Source organism: Arvicanthis niloticus, chromosome 15, assembly GCF_011762505.2.
Source record: "Arvicanthis niloticus isolate mArvNil1 chromosome 15, mArvNil1.pat.X, whole genome shotgun sequence".
NCBI lineage: Eukaryota > Metazoa > Chordata > Mammalia > Rodentia > Muridae > Arvicanthis > Arvicanthis niloticus.
Genome location: NC_047672.1, coordinates 25204600 through 25224892, shown reverse-complemented (window position 1 = coordinate 25224892; position 20293 = coordinate 25204600). Strand labels below are relative to the sequence as shown.

The 20293-nt window shown below is 44.8% G+C and overlaps 1 protein-coding gene across 1 annotated transcript in view; it reads right to left on the bottom strand.

The window, feature by feature from the left end:
- Positions 1 to 14760, bottom strand: part of Zc3hav1 (zinc finger CCCH-type containing, antiviral 1) — a 41451-nt gene extending 26691 nt beyond the window's left edge. Inside the window, exons 1-2 of the mRNA XM_034519075.2 lie at positions 14310 to 14760; positions 14 to 149 (exon numbers count right to left, since the gene is read on the bottom strand). Coding sequence (XP_034374966.1) covers positions 14 to 149; positions 14310 to 14617 — 444 coding nt within the window. The 5' untranslated portion in view covers positions 14618 to 14760. The remainder of the gene's footprint in view (positions 1 to 13; positions 150 to 14309) is intronic.
- Between the last annotated feature and the right edge of the window lie 5533 nt (positions 14761 to 20293).

Here is a 20293-nt window from a genome sequence, read left to right as displayed (position 1 = left end):
AACCAGGACCTACCTCAGGCAAGAAAAAAGGGTCGCTTTGGACAAGGAGGACAGCCAGCTCCTCTTGATTAAGCCCAGAGAGCTCATGATTCTTCAGGACCTGGAAGTTCTGTTCCGACAGAACATCGTGAGAGTATTTGCAGAGGTTCCTGGAAGGAGAGGGGACAACAGTTAATGTTTGCACTTCACAGAAGAGATGAAAAAGAAGGGAGCCATATTCACACGGCATGGATGTAGGAAGAGGACCAGGAGAAGGAGGACAGGCATCTCGAGTTCTAAGCAAAGGGGAGAAGACAAGAGGACACAGAAGAGGGAATTGTTGGAGAGAAGAAAGGGATTTCCAAGAGGGTGCAGCGGAGCAGGGAAAGGCACTGGGAAAAGGGAACCAATAAGACTAACAGGTGAAGATGCGAAAACGTCACAGTGAAGTCCATTATTTCATATGCCAGCCCCAAAAACCTGAACTTCAGAAGAGTCGACTTCAGTTGTGGAGTGCCTGCTTAGCATGTGTGAAGTAGATTAAGAAAAAGTCCATTAAACTTCGACTCAGCAAAGATCAATGCTGCATCCTTTGGCAATTAACATAGGCTAATCAATCCTACAGAAAGAATACAATTTTAAAAGGTACACCGGTCCAGCCAGAGGACACACTGCGTAAAGGTAAGTTTGCCAACAAATCCGATGACCTCAGTTTGATTGCACATACACAAACAGATAAACAACAAAAGCAGGATCTCACTATATATAAAATCAGCCAGCCTGGAACTTGCCATGAAGGCCAGGCTGGTTTCAGACTCATGGTGATCTGCATGTCTCTGCCTCCGAGTTAAAAAAAGAAAGTGAAGGTATAATAAATTAAAAAAAAAAAAAAAAAAAAAAAAAAAAAAAAAAAAAAAAAAAAAAAGTAGGGTATGTGGCACAAACTCTTAAATCCAGGATTGAGAGGCATAGATGGGTGGATCTTTATGAGTTTGAAGCCAGCTTGGTCTACAGAGCCAGTTGAGGACACGAAGACAGAGACCCTGTCTCCAGAACAAAAACAATACAAAACAAAACAAACACAACAAAAAAAAACCCACAAATAAATAATAATATAGACATATTTACCAAACAGCTAAATCAGGAGGGGTACATTTTTATTCTATTTTATTTTGTTTTTTTGTTTTTGTTTTTCAAGACAGGGTTTCTCTGTATAGTTTTGGCTGTCCTGGAACTCACTCTGTAGACCAGGCTGGCCTCGAACTCAGAAATCCGCCTGCCTCTGCCTCCCAAGTGCTGGGATTAAAGGCGTGCGCCACCACTGCCCAGCTTTTATTCTATTTTAAATTTATTTATTTATTTATTTATTTAGAGACAGGGGTTTCTCTGTGTAGCCTTGGCTGTCCTGGAACTCACTCTGTAGACCAGGCTGGTCTCAAACTCTGCCTGCCTCTGCCTCCTGAATGCTTGCACTAAAGGCGTGGGCCACCACACCTAGCATTCTTTACAAATGATATACATGTACACATAGTATCTGACCTAACTGTTATAGACTTCTTTTGAACATAGCTGTGAAAGAAGGAAAAAAAAAAACTGGTAATGGAGTGTGAAACAACTTGTTCAGAAACCACTGCCTGCTGAGATAGCCACTAAGAGGCCTGGAGATGGCTGGAGAGGGCCGGATGGTCTGCAGCCCTCGATGTCCTTCCAGAGGACCCAAGTTTGAATCCCAGTACTCAATCAGGCAGCTCACTTCACAACTACTTCTCAGTTGTTTTGTCACTGGTGAGCAGAAATGCAAAACTGATTTTATTGAAACTGGTTGATTTTCACAAACATAAACATCTAAGTGGAAATCATTTTCTAGTCTTTAAAACTCATTTCTGAGAGAGAGAGAGAGAGAGAGAGAGAGAGAGAGAGAGAGAAGAGAAGAGAAGAGAAGAGAAGAGAAGAGAAGAGAAGAGAAGAGAAGAGAAGAGACTGATCAGTCAGAAAAGGTGGTTCTGGAGGCCTGGAAGTCTGGAAGTGACTCTTCTGTGTGTGTTTGTACATGCACATGTAGGTGTGCAACCACACACAAAATCGTGTAGGGCTTCATTCCTCCAGAGCTGTCCGCCTTATTTTTTGAGTGGCATATCTTTGAATTTGAGACCAGCCTGGTCTACAGTTCCAGGACAGCCAAGGTCAGCCTTATGAGAACCTGAGTTCAATCCCTAAAACTTACAAAAAAATAAATAAAAAGCTACACCTGGTGGCTCACTTGTACTCCCAACATTGGAGAAGTACACACAGGCAAGTCCCTGGAGGTCACTAGCCAGCAAACTCAGTCACTTGGTGAGTTCTAAGTCAATAACAAAACCTAAAAAAAAAAAAAAAAAAGTGGACAGCTCTGGAGGAATGACACCCTATACAAATGTGTGCAGTTGCACACATACACACACAGAATCACTTCCAGGAATGGTATTGAGCCTCTAGAATTGCCTTCATATGTAACAAAACCTTTAAGGAATTACAGACCATGGCCCTTTGGTCACTAGCTGAATCCTCGAATCCAGCCAGTCCTCCCAGGCACTTTGTTTTACGTCAAGGAGAGGTGACGGTTGGTGATGACCTCCATCCTCATCATTTTCCCAGACAGGCCCTTTCCTTACTTTCCCCACTGCTAACCTTGGCTTCCACTGTTTCTGGTGCTCCGTGATAAGGCTGACCTCGGCTTTGCTAACTTCTGCCTCTGGCTCTGTGGTTTCAGATAACTGCTCTCACCAGTCTCTACCACTGAGAGCCCTCAGCAGCTGAGCAAAACCTCAACCTTATCACTCACTCCCTGAGTCCATGGGAGAGGATCTGAAGAGACTGTTAGGGCAGAAAAAGCTTCAGAAGGTAAGCCCTTCTGGTCTCAGCCCAAAGTAGAATCTCCCTCTGCGCCCCTACACTCTGATAGAGTTCTGCCAGATGTGTGAGAAGGTTTCTTTACCTTGCCCCTTGAGGCACCTCACTCCACTGTTCCCATTAAGGTTCTTGTTACAGATCTGGAAATGACCCAACTGAAGCACCTGCCCAGGGCCAGTAAGGTGGCTCAGTGGGTTAAGCCAGCTGCTCAAATACTCCCACAAGCAGGCAGGTTCCAACCCCTGACTGAGAAATTGACAACTGTTAGTTCTTTTGGGTCTAGCCCAGACAACCTGACCATAGAGCTAACCCATTGGGGCTCTCTGTACCTGGAAGTCCACTCAGGCATGGATGTCTAAAAGAGTCAGGTTGAGCTGGCTGTTGTCCTTGATGCTGCCCTTCCGGTGGCTCTAGTTTTCATTTCTCATCTCCATTTGAGGCAGACTACTACCTCCCTGACCTCTGCTCTCCACTTTAAACCCAGCTTCTGTCTGGTACATCTATGTCTAGTCTGGATTCGGTTGGTGCCCCATCCCTAGCAGGCCCTGCTGTTTCCCTATAGGCTCCAGGCGTTCCCTCAGCTGATTTTACCTTGGCCCTCATTTCAGCACACTTATCAGCCACATAGGCGGGGCAGTTTGCTGTCAGAAGAAAAACAAACAACGTCTACCACATGTTCCCTGACTGGGGTTAGCAATTACAATAACCCTCATGTGGGCAACTAAGGTCCAGTAACTGAGAGCTAAGTGGTGACGCAGATAGGAGGAAGACCGGATCATTTAACTCAAACCTCAAAAACAGAGAAGGGGGGGAAAAAAACCCAAACCCTGTAATCTGCAAAGCAGAAAACATATAGATCAGAAACTTCCATACAAGTGAAAAACATAGGGATGTTAGAAGCCATTGTTCCTCGTCACTAACTGGAAAACTGGCTGTGGAATAAAGGCAGAGGGGATCGTAAAGGATTAAGAGCAAAAGGCAAAAAAAAAAAAAAAAAAAACCCGACTGTGACGTTTGTTGGGAGGAGCAGGTGCAGCTCCGGGGTCTGAGGAGAGCGAAGGCTGAAGCTTCCTTCCACAGTTTGTTCTCACTAGTCTCTGCCCTCCCAGAACTGGTGTCAGAGTCTCCCAAGGGCCTCTTGCAGGAGCCCAAGCCTCTCAAAAGTGTTCCTTTGACCAGAATCCACATGGAAGTAATCAGAACTGGTCCCATCCCAGACTTACCAGCTGATTCCAGTCTGTACCATGCAAAAGAATCATCTGGATCCAGAGAGTTTGTTAGACTACTAATGGCAGCCCCAAGCCAGTTCCCAGTTTGGTCTGAAGGTAGAGGGTGGGAAGGGTCAGGCACTGAAAGTAGTCATGGTTTCCACCCCAATAGGAGACACTGCTCCTGCAGAGAGGGTTGATTAGAAGTTCAGGTGCCCCCTCACCCCCCAATACTGACTGAAAAAGGGCCTGCATACAACCCTGCATGAATTGCCCGGTACAATGCAAACATTTTCAGAGTGCCTCTGACGCAGATACACAGCAAGTACACAGCTCCAGTCACAGGAAATGATAACTTAAAAGGAAGCAAAGATGGCCACGAAAGAGGTAGTGGTGTCTCTCAGGCCCCAAGCCTAATAATAAGTCACCTTTTTCCTTTGCCGTTCTACCCACAGATGTTGCTTTAACCCAGGCAGCCCACACTCTCCTCAGCTGAGGAGCATGGCCTAAAAGTCTAGCTTAGAAAGTGGTTCTTAATGCAGGCAACCCAATCAACTGCAGTGCTTAAACATACCTGACTCCAGCCACACCTGCTGTGAGACCCCAAGTGATTCTGTATTTTCTGGGGCCAAGACTTGAAGGTTGGGCTCTTCACATTCAACTCTGGAGGAGGCTCCTGAACTGGGTGTTCCCCTCCCAGCTACCCCTGGTCAGTAAACAGGGCAGCTGCTCACCAGATCAGAGTAAACAAAAACCTAAGAGTCTCCATCTTTGATGGAAACTACATCAAAATATTCTTTCCTTCTCCCCCTAAGTCTCATGTTCCCTCATAACGTATGGGGTTAATAAACACAGAGAGAGAGTTGATTTGCACAGAAACAGGAAATATTGCACAATAATACAAGCTAGGTAGAAAAGGGGCCAGGATGTGTGAAAGATATTATCTAGACATTGGTCTAGAGAATAAAAATGTTGGCAGTCAAAAACAACCCTAATAAAGTATTGTTCTAAAAACTCAGGACTCCAGTTCTCTTTTCACTTATGATGTCCAAGGTTACACAGCCAGGTCATGAGAGGGTAGGGATGGGTCACTGAATTTGGACCACTTGATAGGATGGAGTCCAAAAAGAATAGATCAGCACAACCAAGGATATGCAGAGAGGCAAACAATGGGGTTTAAAAGCTTTGCTCACAGCTGCATTACCCACAACATACCAGGTACAAAGGGAGCCCAACCCACTGTCACTTCATGGTCTGGAGTTTCAGGTAGGAGCAGAACTGCAGGAGGTGACACCAGAGTCCCCAGGCCCACTGAAGGTGAGGGTGGAGGGAGGTGAGAGACAGGGTGAGACAAACTGGTACCAATTGGATCTTCTAGGGACTTGGAAAACTCCCCTCCCCCTTGCCATGTCCATCCTGAAGATATAGCCCACTTGCCTAAATGTGACCAGATTCAATCCTCACTTCAAAAAACAAACAGAACCCTCAAACAAAATCTCCACGCCCGAACCATAGCCTAACTAAATCTTTAAAAGTCTGGGGCTGGAGAGGCAGCTCAGCAGCTGACAGTACTTTGTGCTCTCAGGGAGGATCCCAATCTGGTTCCTAGCATCCACAGTGAGCAGCTCAAAACGAACAGTAACTCCCGTCCGAGGGTATCTAATACCTTCTTCTGGCCTCCATGGGCACTTGCACATGTGGTGTAATATACATGCAGGCAAATACACACACGCACACACACACACATCGTGTGCATGCGTGCGTGCGTGCGTCTATAAGGGTAGGAGCTGGCACCACTATTCCTTCCCAAGTTATTTCAATGTATAGCAAAGCTTCCTTCCCTAAGCCCACATCAGGACTAAGAAAAGGCACAGGAATTAGGGAATAAAAATCAGGAGGGTGCAGGGTTATGGCCAAAATATTGATGATCTTCTGGAGAAGGTCTAAGCCAAGCCGTTTCCAGTCCTGTCATGTTCCTCTCCTCTCCACCCACACTTCCCAACATAAATGTCTTTCAAAGACTAGATGAATATTAAAATAGAAAAGTTAACGAATAAGGTAACTACTTGAGGACTCCATTTTCCTGAGAGGTACAGAAAGTATGCCCTCAGTAAATATTTGTGGGCAGCTTGAACGCCAAAGGTTTCCTGAAATGTCTCCTGGTTGTGTCATTTAAAAGTAAAAGGCAGCCTGGTGACAGTGGTGGTGACAGTGGTGGTGGCAGCAGCAGCTGTGGATCTCTGTGAAGTCAAGGCCAGCCTGATCTAGAAATTGAGTTCCAGGATAGCCAGGGCTGTTACACAGAGAAACCCTGTCTCGAAAAAGAAACAGACAAACAAACAAACAAAAAATACAAAAACAATCAAACAAGCAAAAAAAAAAAAAAAAGAGGATTTATTTGTAATCATTGTTCATAGTACTTTGAGTTTCCTAGCTTCATTTTTGTAGAATGTCACCAACACTGACTGTCTTTGGTTAAAGTAAAATAAAAAAACATGAAGCAAATCTGAAAGAGAACAGATTCCAAAATGATTCTTCCGGCTTGCAAGCTGCCTGGTCACCAGGTTGCAGAAAATAGCAAGTATGCCTTTAAGGCCATGGCCCAGGGACATGGGTCTACTGAGGACTTCCTTCCCAGGAAGGCCGCTCTGCTCCAGGATAAATACAGCCAAACTAAGTGTCACTTGCTCAACTGAAACTCTGAAAACACAGTGCCTGAAGGGAGCAGGCCTCAGAGGCCACACCCCTCATGATGATGCTTCCAGAGGAAAGGTCCAGAGGAGATAAGTGTACAGAGAAGGAGGAAGGAGGTCAGAGGTAGCCAGAAGACAGGGTAGGAAAGCATCAGCGTGAGGCGATTCTTTGGCAGATTTTTTGGATCGAGGCCATGAATGTTTACACAAGGCCATGAATGTGCTTACGAATGCAAAATTTTAAAAAACTATGCTTAGCTATTTAAAAAAAAAAAAAACATAAAACGAACACCATTGCAAACAAAAAACAAATACCATGTGCTGGGCTTTGCGGCTCAGGTCTCTAATCTCAGCACTGAGGAGGCAGAGTCAAGTTGATCCTTGAGTTTGAGGCCAGCCAATGCTACAAAGAAAACTACTATCTCAAAAAAGTCAAAACAAACAAACAAACAAATGAAAGAAATACTATGCTAAAATGACCAAAAAGAGTACTAACAAAATGCATCCAGTCCAACAATCTTCAAAAATGAGTGATTCAGTGTGATACAGAAGGCCATCCTCAACCACATCAAGAGGGGAGACCAGCCTAGACTACACGAGTCTCCATTCATAAATAAATAAGTGACTTAATTAAACAAGTAAATAACTGAGTAAATGAATCAGAAAGCCAGTGGGGTACAATGTTACACTGCCTTCAACAGCACAAATTTCAAAGAGCTTATGAGACCACTTAACAAAGACACAAAGCAAGGACTACTCCTGTCAATCGGGAGTGTAAATCGCCCAACTCTTTTTTTCCCCCTTTGAGACAGGGTCTCACAGTACAACCCTGTCTGACCTAGAACTTGCTATGTAGACCAGGCTGGCCTCAAACTCAGAGCTTTGCTGGTATTAAAGGCATGTGTTAGCAGGCCCAGCTCCACAAACACTCTTTAGAATTTCACATGGTCCTCTCATAAGACTTAAGTTGTGAAACTCCATTATGGTCTCTGTAGGGAAGACACACAGGAAGAAACATAATCAAAATAATGAAAGATCATGATTTAGTGACAAAAAAAAAAAAAAAACCTTTGAAAGTCTCAATGAACAAATGAGCCATGTGTACAAAAGAAAGCCATAGGCCTGAATAAATCAGAATAGTCCCCCTCGAAAATGTGTGGGGTCTACAGTAAAGCTGAAAATGAATAAGGTTCACATGAAATGCCTGTCCATCTAACAAGACTGAGTCAAGCTAAGAATCTGTTGTGTTCTTTCTTATTATTGTCAAAAATATTCGCCCATAATGACCAGGGTAGTCAACTACAAACTTAAGAGTTCTCAAACTGCTTGCTCTCAGAATAGAAGATAGTAGCCCTGGTTCCCAGCTCCAGCCCACCACTTTCTGCTCTCCTTATGCTCTCCCTTCACCCACAGAACCGACAGCCTGAGGTAGTGGATACGCCAGACTGAATAAACCATTACCTTCTACATGTAGAAAGACTCAGGACACACATAGAGATTCTAAAAACATGAATGGACATCTATGGACTCAAGATTGCCAAGCATAGGTGGTGCAGGCTTGGTATGAACACCATTCTTTGGTGCAGGCTTGGCATGAACACCATTCTTTGGTACTATGTAGTCTTTTAAAAGTGGATATGGGTACGATTTGGCAAAGACCAGAACCAAGACCCATAAAACCAGAGCTCGGGGCTGGAGAGATGGCTCAGTGGTTAAGAGCATTGACTGCTCTGACAGAGGTCCTGAGTTTCAATTCCCAGCAACCACATGGTGGCTCATCTGTGGTGGGATCCAATGTACTCTTCTGATGTGTGTCTGAAGAGAGTGACAGTGTAGTCATATAAATAAAAGTAAATGAATCTTAAAAAAAAAAAAAAAAAAAAAAAAAGATTTGCTGGGCAGTGGTGGCGCATGCCTTTAATCCCAGCACTTGGGAGGCAGAGGCAGGTGGATTTCTGAGTTCAAGGCCAGCCTGGTCTACAGAGTGAGTTCCAGGACAGCCAGGACTACACAGAGAAACCCTGTCTCGAAAAAACAAAAAAGAATAAAAAATGGAGCAAGAGAAACATCATGTTGTGTGAACAAGAGCAAATGAATGGAGAAGAGTCATCCTTTGGGACCCCCCCCCCCCAGAGGCTGATTTCATAATCTCCTCAAAGCCGAAATCCACATTAAATTCCTTCTGTAAAAGACACAGCGTTTGCACGTAGCCAAGGCACACCCTTCCAAGTACCATTAGAATACCTAACACAATGGAAATGCTATGTAAATATTTGTCCTCCTTAGAGAACAGTGACTCAGTACAGGCCCAAGCCTTTCCCCCTGAATATTTTCCATCAGCAGTTGGTTGCATCCACTGATGCAGAGCTTACAAATACCCTAACCTTGATACCACCTATGTATGGATCTGCAGATCTGAAAGCAGGCAAAAGACTGAGACTTGGGGACATAACAAAGATGTGGTCTCTCGAGGTGCTTTATTTTGTAAGAGATAAACAAAAATTAAAAAATAGAAAGTCACTTAGTATCCCTTTATTCTTTATCTTTTTTTTTCTTCTTTTTTTTTTTTTCTTTTTCAAGACAGGTTTTCTCTGAGTACCTGGATGTCTTGGAAATCACTCTGTAGATAAGGCTGGCTCCAAACTCAGGTCCACCTGCCTCTGCCTTCCAACGGCTGGCATTAAAGATATGTACCACCACTAACTGGCTCTACATCCCAAATTTCTTTCTTCTTATTTGTGTGAACTAGTGTGTAATATGTATGGGGCACATACATGCCAAAGCCCATGTGTAAAAACCAGAAGATAATTTTGTGGATTTGATTTTCTTCTTCCATCTTTCTGTGGATTCTGGGAATTGAACTCAAGGTACCAGGTTTGCAAGACAAGCACTTTTACTTCGTGAGCCTTCTCATAGGCCCCACACCTACCCTAAGCTTCAGCACTGAGTACCATAAAAACAGGAAATAGCCCAGAGAAAACACCCACATTGACAGAAACCATAGTAACACAATGACCTTAAGACAGTCTGTTCCAACCAGTCCAACAGAAATCGTGCCTGCAAGGGGAATTGAGTTCATGAAAGACCTCACTTCAGGGAGCCTCTAGATAATGGAGAAGCTCAAGTCCTGCAAATAGGGGTGGCCTGGCCACTTCTACAAGCTATGGGGGCATTCAGCAAAATCTTAAAGGCCCTTATGGCCACTTCATCTGATTAAAATAAGATTTTTTGTTTTAGGATTATTTATTTTTATCTTTATCTACAAGTGGTTTGTCTACATGTATGTATTTAAACCCCATGAATTCTTGGTGCCTGTGGAGACCAGAAGAGTGTGTCAGATCCCACAAAACTGGAGTTACAGATGGTTTTGAGCTACCATGTGGATGCTGGAAACAGAACAAGAGCAGAAAGTGCTTTTAACTGCTGAGCCACCTCTCCAGTCCCATGATAGCATTTACAAGGCTTGGGGTGATGATGTGTGACTGTTATCCTAGACCCAAGAGGCTGAAGCAGGGGAATTTTCTTGAGTTTGAAGCAAACTTACACTACCTAGCACGGCTCTGTCTCACAAAACCAAAAGAAAACAGAAGAACCCAGTTCACATAACTGTGCTGGGCTCCCCTGTGCTCTATGAACACATGTAATCCCCTACACACATTGTACACCTATACACACAGACACAACAACAATAATGTTAAAATGTATTTTAAAAGGGAAGGACTTGTACTTATTCTCAGGAGCTATGGTTAAGACTCACTTGTCATTTCTCTCAGGCTGATGGCATTAGTGTCAGTATTACTCCTAAGACTTGAATTTCAGGTTTGGAAATATCATGTCAGTAAACAGAAGTGTCCCAACTTGAGTGCCCAAACATGAATGCACCGCCCACTTACCCAGGAAAGTCCTGTTGTCAACTAAAATGTATAGCCAGAAGCATTACAAAAGGAGAGACAGGAGCATTTCCATCTATAAATAAAAGTACTGCAGGGAAAGTATTTATAAACAAAACACAAATCACACTACAACATGCAAACACGGTACATCACTGTGGATGTTAGTTGTGGCTAACTGATCCCTTTAGCCAGTGAGTCAAGACAAAGTTATTAATGCATGACAAATGTTAATACTCAAAATTCTGTTAAGAGTTGCTAAAGGAAACATACTACAAAACTAGGAGAGTCTAGGGAGGGGGAGATAGTCCAGCGGTTAAAAGCACTGACTGCTTTCCCAGAGGACCCAGGTTCAATCCCCTGCAGTACACACAGTGGCTCACAGCTGTTTGTGGCTACAGTTGCAGGGGGTCTGGCACAGGCATGAGAGATGGTACATGTACAGACAAAACACCCATACACATCAAAAAATAGACACACGCTGGCCAGGCCCAGTAGTACACGCCTTTATTTCTCCTACCACACTATGGAGACAGAGGCAGGTGGATTTGCCAGTTTGAGGCTAGCCCAGTCTACAGCAAGTTCCAGACTATTGAAAGCTACTCAGTGAGACAAAAATAAATAAATAAATTCTCTAGAGTATCTATCTAAACTTAAACTTACAAAATAATCCCTCTGTCATATGTGATCTTTCAAGATACAAAAAAAGTGGAGTTTCGAAGCAGTTAAAATGGTTGTCTCAAACCAGACAAAAATCATTCACAACAACAAAATTCATAAAGCTAGAAATTCTATACATGTTGCGTGCAACAAACCTAAATGACATTTCTAAAAAGCATATTGGATACATATCAAAGTAATTATGGTTTATATCTATATAGGTGTTTTATCCTGAAAATACAAGTTTGATTACTAAGGCAATCAAGAATCTGAATACTAGATTAACTGATAATAAAGTCACTGCTGGGAGAGGGGCTGAGGATGTAGCTGCACTAGTGGAGTGTTTCCCAGCATGCACAATGTCCTGGGTTCCATCGGTATCACCCCATAAACCTGCTATGGTTGGTGGTGCCAAGCATGTAATTCCAGCACTTAGGTAGAGGTAGGAGGACCAAAAATTCAAGGTCATTCCTGACCTGAAGGGAGTTCTAAACCAGCTTGGACTACAGCAAGACCCTATGTCATGGTACGGAGTGGGGGGGGTGGGAGAGGGAGGGTTCTTTTAAAAAGCGATCATTGTACAATGAGAATATTAATGAGCCGGGCAGTGGTGGCACACTTTTTAATCCCAGCACTTAGGAGGCAGAGGCCTGAGTTCGAGGCCAGCCTGGTCTACAGTGAGTTCCAGGACAGCCAGGGCTACACAGAGAAACCCTGTCTCAAAAAACCAAGGAGAGAGAGAGAGAGAGAGAGAGAGAGAGAGAGAGAGAGAGAGAGAAAATATTAATGAAATCTAGTCCTTACCTATAAGAATACTGAATACTTATGAAGTAAACAATCTCTGGGATTAGCTTTAAAATAAAACAGTGGAGTTGGGGGGACAGAGATGGAGAATACACGACACAAGGCAGGCCACATTTTGAAAACTGTTGAACCAAAATGATGGGTACATGGTGACTCAGCAGTCTCCCCTGTCCACTTTTTAATATGCTTTGAACTGTAGAAAAATACTGAAACTTTCACAACAAAAAGCCAACACTTACTGAAGAAATTCTCAGAACAGGCAACTACCAGCAACAACAACAAAAAAAAGAATCAGAAAGCGTGCTAGCAACTCTGTCGGCGCTCAGTACAGTGCTAGAATGTTCCTTCCTTTTCTGCCTCAAACCACTTCCTTTTCTTCCTACTCGGGCAATTTCTTCAGTTGCAAGCAACTTAGATGGTGTCTTCTAAACACAACTTCCTGTAACTCAGAAAGGCTTTCAAACTGTTGCATCATGACATTAAATATTTAAATAAAGGGATGCACGGAAGCATTCCTTCAAATATTTAATGCTAAATGAGTTCTTGTTCCAAACAACTACCAATTTAAAAAAAAAAATTACTCCATCCATTTAAAACCCTCCTCCTTTGTGTGTTTCGATATGTACATGCAGGAGGCGCACCCTGGACGTGAGTGACTGGAGTTGTTTGCTTGTGAATAAGTGGAAGATTGAAAACTGTGTGATGATCACACTGATTCCAAAACAGGGCAACACTCACAGTTTTTAAGACTCAACCAAGTGTGGAAAATACTCTCCACAGAAAGAAGCCTGGGCCTGGCAGTACAGACCCGAAATCTCAACCACTTGGGACTGAGCAACAGGAGGAAGCAAGCTAAGGGGCTAACTGCAGGAATTCAAGCCCAGCCTGGGCAAGTGGTGAAACTCTGCCTCAAAAAGATTTTTAAAGGCTCAGGCGGTGGGGCGCTTGCGGAGCATGCGGGAGGTCCTAGTAACGATCTTTAGTACCACCACCAACAACCACAACCACAACAACAAAATCTTGGAAATACGATAGCCTAGAAGAACCAACCATTCATCACTTCGGCAACACTCAGAAGTGAGACCAGGAAGAGGAAAAGGCAGAAGGGGTTAGAAATTATATAAACTGGTGTGACGTCAGGGATAAGGTCGGAGAGCCTGTTTAGAGGGATTTTGGCCTGTGTGAGCAAGACACTGGTTCCTCAGACCCTGGATGGAGAAGCTGGATTCACCGCAGGCCTGCACAGGTTCTATGTGCTTGGAAATCATCTCGGTATATATGACAGGTGAACCTAAGCGAGTGATCTCTGTCTTGGAGAAATTTAGAAAAAAGCAAAATAAAAGGCTCTATTCAAGCCTTGGAAACGCCTATATTTAAGAAGAAAAAACAGACCAAGTAGAAACAGAAGCAGCTGCCTGAGAAGTTAAACCACATTATTTCATGCAATTTGAGAGAGTGGGTCGTAAGAAGGGGTGGGTGGGTCACTATGCAGGCCACCACGCAGACTAGGAAGAAGACCTAGAGAGAGTGACCGCTAAACCTTTGGTTATCTATCTGGCCAGGTGGAGCAGCCCGGTCGCTAGATGAAGAGACACCACCGAGTGAAGGGTCACAACGACCCGGGGGTTGCACCGGAGACACAGGAGATTGGGCAGCGCGGCTAGGATTCTGGGGCAATCGCAACACTCAGGGTACCAGGGTAGCGAGGAGTAAAAGGTGTACCTGCAACTTCCACAAAGTCTGGTTGGACCAAAAGTACTTTAATTAAGATTCTCGTGCGCGATGAGAAGGGTAGAGAGGCAGGCTTGTCTGCCTCTCCAATAGCGCTTTGGCTACCGGTTTCTCAACCTGGGAGTCGAGCTTCACAGGAGTCGCATATGACCATCGGAAGACACAGGTATTTTCATTACGTTTCAGAACAGTAGCAAAATTAGAAGTTACGGAGTAGTAACGGAAATAATGTTATGGTGGGCGTGAGGGTCACCACAACCTGAAGAACTGTATTAAAGGGTCGCAGCATTAGGAAGGTTGAGAACCACCGGCTTAGAGGTTATGAGAGAAGGGGTTTGCAGCGGAGTTTGCAGCCGAGTGAGCGATATCCACCCGGCTCTGGCCTCCCTGAGGAAGCAGCCGCGCGGTGCCCGGCCACGCAGGTAGAGAACCTTCCCCATCCCCAGTGCACTCACCGCTGGGACTGTGCATAGTGGCACCGGCCGAGCAGATTAAGCTTGCAGAGGTGCAGGCTGTCGCAGGGTCTCTGGCAGTACTTGCGACGGCAAACGCGGGCTCGAGTAGTAGCCACCACCGACCGAGTGATCCCGGCCTGGTCTCCAGTCTCCAATAGCACAAAGCGATCGGGCCCCGCCGCCTCCAGCAGCTCTAAGAGCTGCGCCTCGGAGAGCCTGATCTCATCCAGCAGTTCCTCCAGGGTCATGCGGCCCCCGTGGGCGCACAGGATCTTGGTAACGAAACAGCACACCCCGGGATCGGCCATGGCGCGCTATGGCTGCCGCTGCTCTGGCCGCTGCGCGGGACTCCGCTTCGCCGAGAATCGAAACTTACGCGCGGCCCCAGGGGCGGACTCGGGCGGTGCCGCTCACTGAACAGAGCGGTTTCGCTTTCCAACTCCGGAGGTGGCGTCGCAAGGCCCGACCTCACGGACCGGGTCCTGGGGTTAGATTTAAAGTCAGCCGCGCGGGAGAGCGAATGGAAAGCAAGCAACGTTACGCGGGCAGGTCCGCCGCACCCTCGGTTCCAGGCTGGACGTGAGGTGCCCCGAGCTCGAGACTGCGAGGCTGCTACCAGGAAGAGAGGAAGTTAAGAGGTTCAGGAGGCTCGGGTGGAGTTTTGATAAGCCAGAGGCGAGTGACGCATCCTGGGGAGCCCACTTGAAGCGTCCTCAAATCCGCCCCACCCAGCCCCGGAAAGAGCAGACCTGGTGAGCGCTTCCTGTAAGCGAGTGTCGTCAACGCTCGCCACCACCTCAGGACGTGGATATTATTATAAAGAACTCCGCACTTGAGGAAATAACTTGAAGGAACAGGTGGAGCTCGGATGACCGGGGTTCTCGAAAGTTCGTTCCCCAGCCTGAACGCGGCACCAGATCTAGGATTATGCGCTTTCTACCCCTCTTAGAGGGCGGTGATTGTCACCCTCCCTGGTTTCGTAGCCTTCTCCAGAGCAATCTGAAGACCCACTCTTTGATCCTTTCTGGCCTTCCTAACTAAAATCTCCAATTTTGGTGCCCCAAACCAACTTCTTAGAATGTCTTCAGATTTCCTCCTCCCCCACTGGCATGAAGATAATTTTTTTTTTTAAGGTAAACCCTTACCTTACCGTAGAAATACCATAGAGACAGAAATATTAACTAGATTTTGCTCTTGAGGAAAGCAAAGGCTGACGAAATTAAAGAGCCATCCGTGTCCCCCCCCACCCCCGCCCCCCAGGGAGCTTCCGGAAGACACAGCGGCTCCAGGCTGTTAGCATAAAAAAAGCTCCGTGTGTCCTTCCAGACCCTCTGGTGAAACACAAAAAATCTTCTCCCTCTTTGGCCCCCTCCCCTTGTTAAATTGAGACTTTAAAACTTTTCTTTAGGATAATTGTATTTTGTTTGTCTCTTCAGTAGTCTCCGCTAATTTGCAGGCCCTTAAACACTAGACCCAAATTAGAAAAAGAAAGGGGCTTTCCTTTCAGCACTCGGAAGGAAAAGAATGGAGCGGTCACTGATCAGTTAGGAAATAAGCCTTTCTTTAAAATCTGCAGACAAGGTGCACCGTGACGTTTTTGAACTCCACAAGAGGGAGATACGAGTAATTCTCACCACCACCACCACCACCCCCCCCCCACACACACACTACAATAATATTAAAAGCTTGGTGTGGTGACGGCATGCCGGTAATATCAGCACTTGTAAGACTGAGACAAAGGGATTATTGGCCAGGAAGATAAATCAGCAAGTAAAGGCACCAGTTGCTAAAACCTAGGACACTAATTTGACCCCCAGAACGCTGGGAGAGTTTACTCCTGCAAGTTGTCCTCTGACCTCCACAACACTCAATCTCAATCTCTCTCAATCTCTCTCTCTCTCTCTCTCTCTCTCTCTCTCTCTCTCTCTCTCTCTCTCTCTCTCCCTGAATAAATGTAATTTAAAATTTAAAAACAAATTAATAAGAAAAGTTTTTCAAAATCATCAAAAACCTGGATGGGACTCACTCTGGTTCCCTCTGACTCACTGGACCTTTGGTATGAAAAGCAGCGAAGCCTGGGTCCTCCGCTGGCTACTTGTTGTCTCTTGCTTCTGTAGTTGTCTTTTAATCCACTTGGCCTTATTTTCAGTCTGGCAGATTCCCAGAGACCCATTCTTATCAAATCAAGTAAGATCAATGTGTTTATTGACTATTTTCGTGTGGTTCTTACAGTAGTGACTCTGAAGACGCAGTAATCAAAGACAATCCCGGCTCTCAGAGAGGGCATCGGCTTTATAAACAGCAGTATCCCATAAGGGGATCAGAGGAAGTCCCTTGAAGGATCTAGAATCAGTCAACTCCCTCCTGTGGATGGATGAGGGACCTGGTAAAGGGATATTAGAAATATTAACTATGAGTCTTCGCTATCATATACTATAAACGTCTGTTTAAGACAAGAAATTAAAACATTTTCATTATCCTCACCTTGTAAGAAAGACTTTTATTCAAATATATTTGAATATATATATATATATATATATATATATATATATATATCTCCAGTAAAACTTTTTTTAGCACAAAGACCCGCACTGCATTCAAGGAAATTGAGAGACTAAAGTGGACAACCTCTTCCTCCTTCTCTTCATTTTCTTTGCTGGTATTTCCTTTAAGACTAGATAATCAAATGAGACTGGAGGTAAGACCCTAGCTAGCTGGGGGGGGGGGGGGGGGGGGGCCACAAAAAAAAAGTCCTAGGACGGCCAAGACTACATAAATTCTGTCTCTTGCTTCTGTAGTTGTCTTTTAATCCACTTAGGCTTATTTTCAGTCTGGCAAAAATAAAAATAAATAAAAATTTTAAAAAAATAAAAAAGAAGAGGAAGGGGAGGAAGAGGAAGAGGCAGAAGAGGAGGAGACAAGTGTGCCTCCTGCCTCTGTGTTCTTTCTCCTGAGGACCCCCTCTTGATCAAATGTAAAGTCTGCATTGTTCAGACACTTCAGTCAAGTACTGTTGTCTTCTTTGAGATCCCTGCACATACTCCAAACAGGAGCCGATCAAGGAAGGGGGGTAAGGAGTCTCGCCGGTTCAGCCCTTTGCTCACAAACATGACCAATCTCAATAATGATCGCCTCAGTCATAGGTGCTTGGCAATTAAGAGCATTTGCTGCTCTTGCAGAGGATATTGGATTGGTTCCCGGCACCCTTAAGGTGGCTTAACCGTGCCAACATGCAATACAGCAGGTAAACATACATAAAATAAAAATAAAATTTAAAAAAGAAGTCTCCGTCCAGTTCATAAAATCCATAAGAGACCACACTGTGCAAACATAATGTCTCCCCAAGAGCCTTCTCATTTTTCTTTTCTACTCATCCTTGTCCAAATTTCTTTATTATTCTTGCGCATAAGACAACTTGGAAGCCTCTGGGTGGCTTTAGTGCTCACTGATTTTTCAGACACCCAACCGCTGACACACACACACAAACACACACACACACACACACACACACACACACACACACACACACACACACGTACGTGCCGCCTACACCCAAGAAGGCCCCAGCACACTCACAGAGCCAGAATCAAGGCAGAAGCTTTTCTCCAATGAGATTAAAGAGATTAAGGAAAGAGGCCTCTAAATTATGGAAAGGAGGGACAAAAAAAAAAAAAAATTTAAGGTTTTGGGGTGGTTGTTGTTTTTGTTTTTGTTTTTGTTTTTCGAGACAGGGTTTCTCTGTGTAGCCCTGGCTGTCCTGGAACTCACTCTGTAGACCAGGCTGGCCTCGAACTCAGAAATCCTCCTGCCTCTGACTCCCAAATGCTGGGATTAAAGGCATGCACCACCACTGCCTGGCAAACATTTACATTTTAGCATGTTAAATTGTACTAATCTCTAGTAGGGCTGGTTAGAATATATTTATCTTTGGGATATTTTGGAGGCAGCCGTCCCTTAACTAAATTCTATTTTGTGTGATTTAATATCTCCAAAGAAAATCTATTACTAAATCTGTTAAAATATCTATTCTATGACTTTGAGTTTCTTTTACATCAGCAGAAGGATGATTCAGCTCAGCCTAGGCTACATAGGAAATTCTGGGACAGCATGGACTATAAGGTAAGGGGAGGGAGAAAAATAAGAGGAGACGGGAAGAAGAAGAGGAGGAGAATGAAGAGGGAGAAGGAGAAGAGGAAGAGGAGGAGGAAGAAGAAGAGGAGGAAGAGGAAGGGGTAGGGGTCAGCCCCTGGGTAGAACACCAGAGAAAGTCAAAAGAAGGCCCAGAAGAGTCTGAGGGAGCGCTATCACACTTTTGAGAAGACTAAATCAGGAATCACAGGATGCTAGAGAGCAGGAGTCCTGGCTTGGGTGTGTCCTGATTTGCTTTCTGTGATAAGCACCATGACCAGAAATGATTTAGGGAGGAAAAGGTTTATTTTATCTTATAGTCTATCAAGAGGGGGAGTCGGAGCAGGAATTGAAACAGAGGTCATGGAAGAATGCTGCCTACTGGTTTACTCTTCATTCCTCACTCAACTTGCTCTGTTCTTACAATCCGGAACCACCTGAACAGGGTGGCACCGCCCACAGTGGCTGGGCCTTCCCACATCAAAAACAGCCCCTCAAACTACCCCCAGGCCACTCTGGTGGAGATACTTTTTCATTTAAAGTTCCCTCTTCCCAGATGACCCTAGATTATGTCAAGTTGACCAAAAATTATTGGGCCCATATTATGAGGCCCATGTGCCACTGCTTTGCTGGTCAAAGCCAGTAGAGAAACACTTTAGCAGATGCTGGACAGATCCAGGAAAAGCTAAAACTGCCAGCTATCAGCTAACATAGTCCTGGGAGCTGAGAGGCAAGCTCTGGTAATGTCACATTGTGTCAGCTATATCCAGTCCTTAGTACTTCCTGGATCTCTTTCCTCATGATATTTCTCCAGTACTATTTAACACCCTGTGTGTGTGTGTGTGTGTGTGTGTGTGTGTGTGTGTGTGTGTAAATACTCATGTAAATACCTGTGGCGACCAGGAAAGGGGGTTGAATCCCCTGAAGCTGACATTAATGATAGCTTTGAGCCAACCAATATGGGCACTGGGAACTAAACATGGTTCCTTTGCAAGAGCAGCTAACAGTCTTAACCACTGAGCCACCTCTCCAGTACCATCTATTATAATGCACCAGACCCTCAGCTACCTCCACAGTAGATCTCAGACATTTACCAGGCTGAGGTGTCTATGCTTACAAGGTTATCTATTGTCTTATCTATCTGAGGGACACCCATGCCAGTCATGGGGTTCCATCCGTATTTCTCCTTCTCCAGTACATATAGCATCCTTCCCACATTTGCCAGAACCTCTCCTCTTACGTGTTATCTCAGCTGGCCTCTGACCGCCATGAGGCCCAAGCACCTGGCAGCAGCCATTATTTATAGTTCAAAGGGCTCTCTGTTGGATCCACTGGCAAGTACATCCATCTCTGGAACCAGAATGTCTAACTCACCTGTTTTATTGTGGGGACAGAGTGACATACATGGTTCCTGCCCCTGGGATAGGACTCATGGTGTGAGCCTCCATGAGTGTAGATGACTGCTATGGACATAAGGCTTGTTTGTGTAATAATGTACGTATTTTCACATTCCTCTGAGCTAACTTTAATGACTCCATGATAATCTGAGACAGCATGAGTCCAGAAGGTGAAGGTGTGGCTAATGTCTCTATAAAATGGTAAATGCTGGAACCTTCAGGACAGTCCTTAAAGCATTGGGAAAGAGCTCTAAAAATATGAGTTCAAAAATATATAATTTCCCAACTATGCAAAAAGTAAGGATGCAATATGAATTATGAGGGGCTTCACAAATCTAAAGGAACAGAGGCAGCTACACTACGAGCCAGTAAGAAAGATACAAAGAAGCCGGGCGGTGGTGGCGCACGCCTTTAATCCCAGCACTTGGTCTACGGAGTGAGTTCCAGGACAGACAGGGC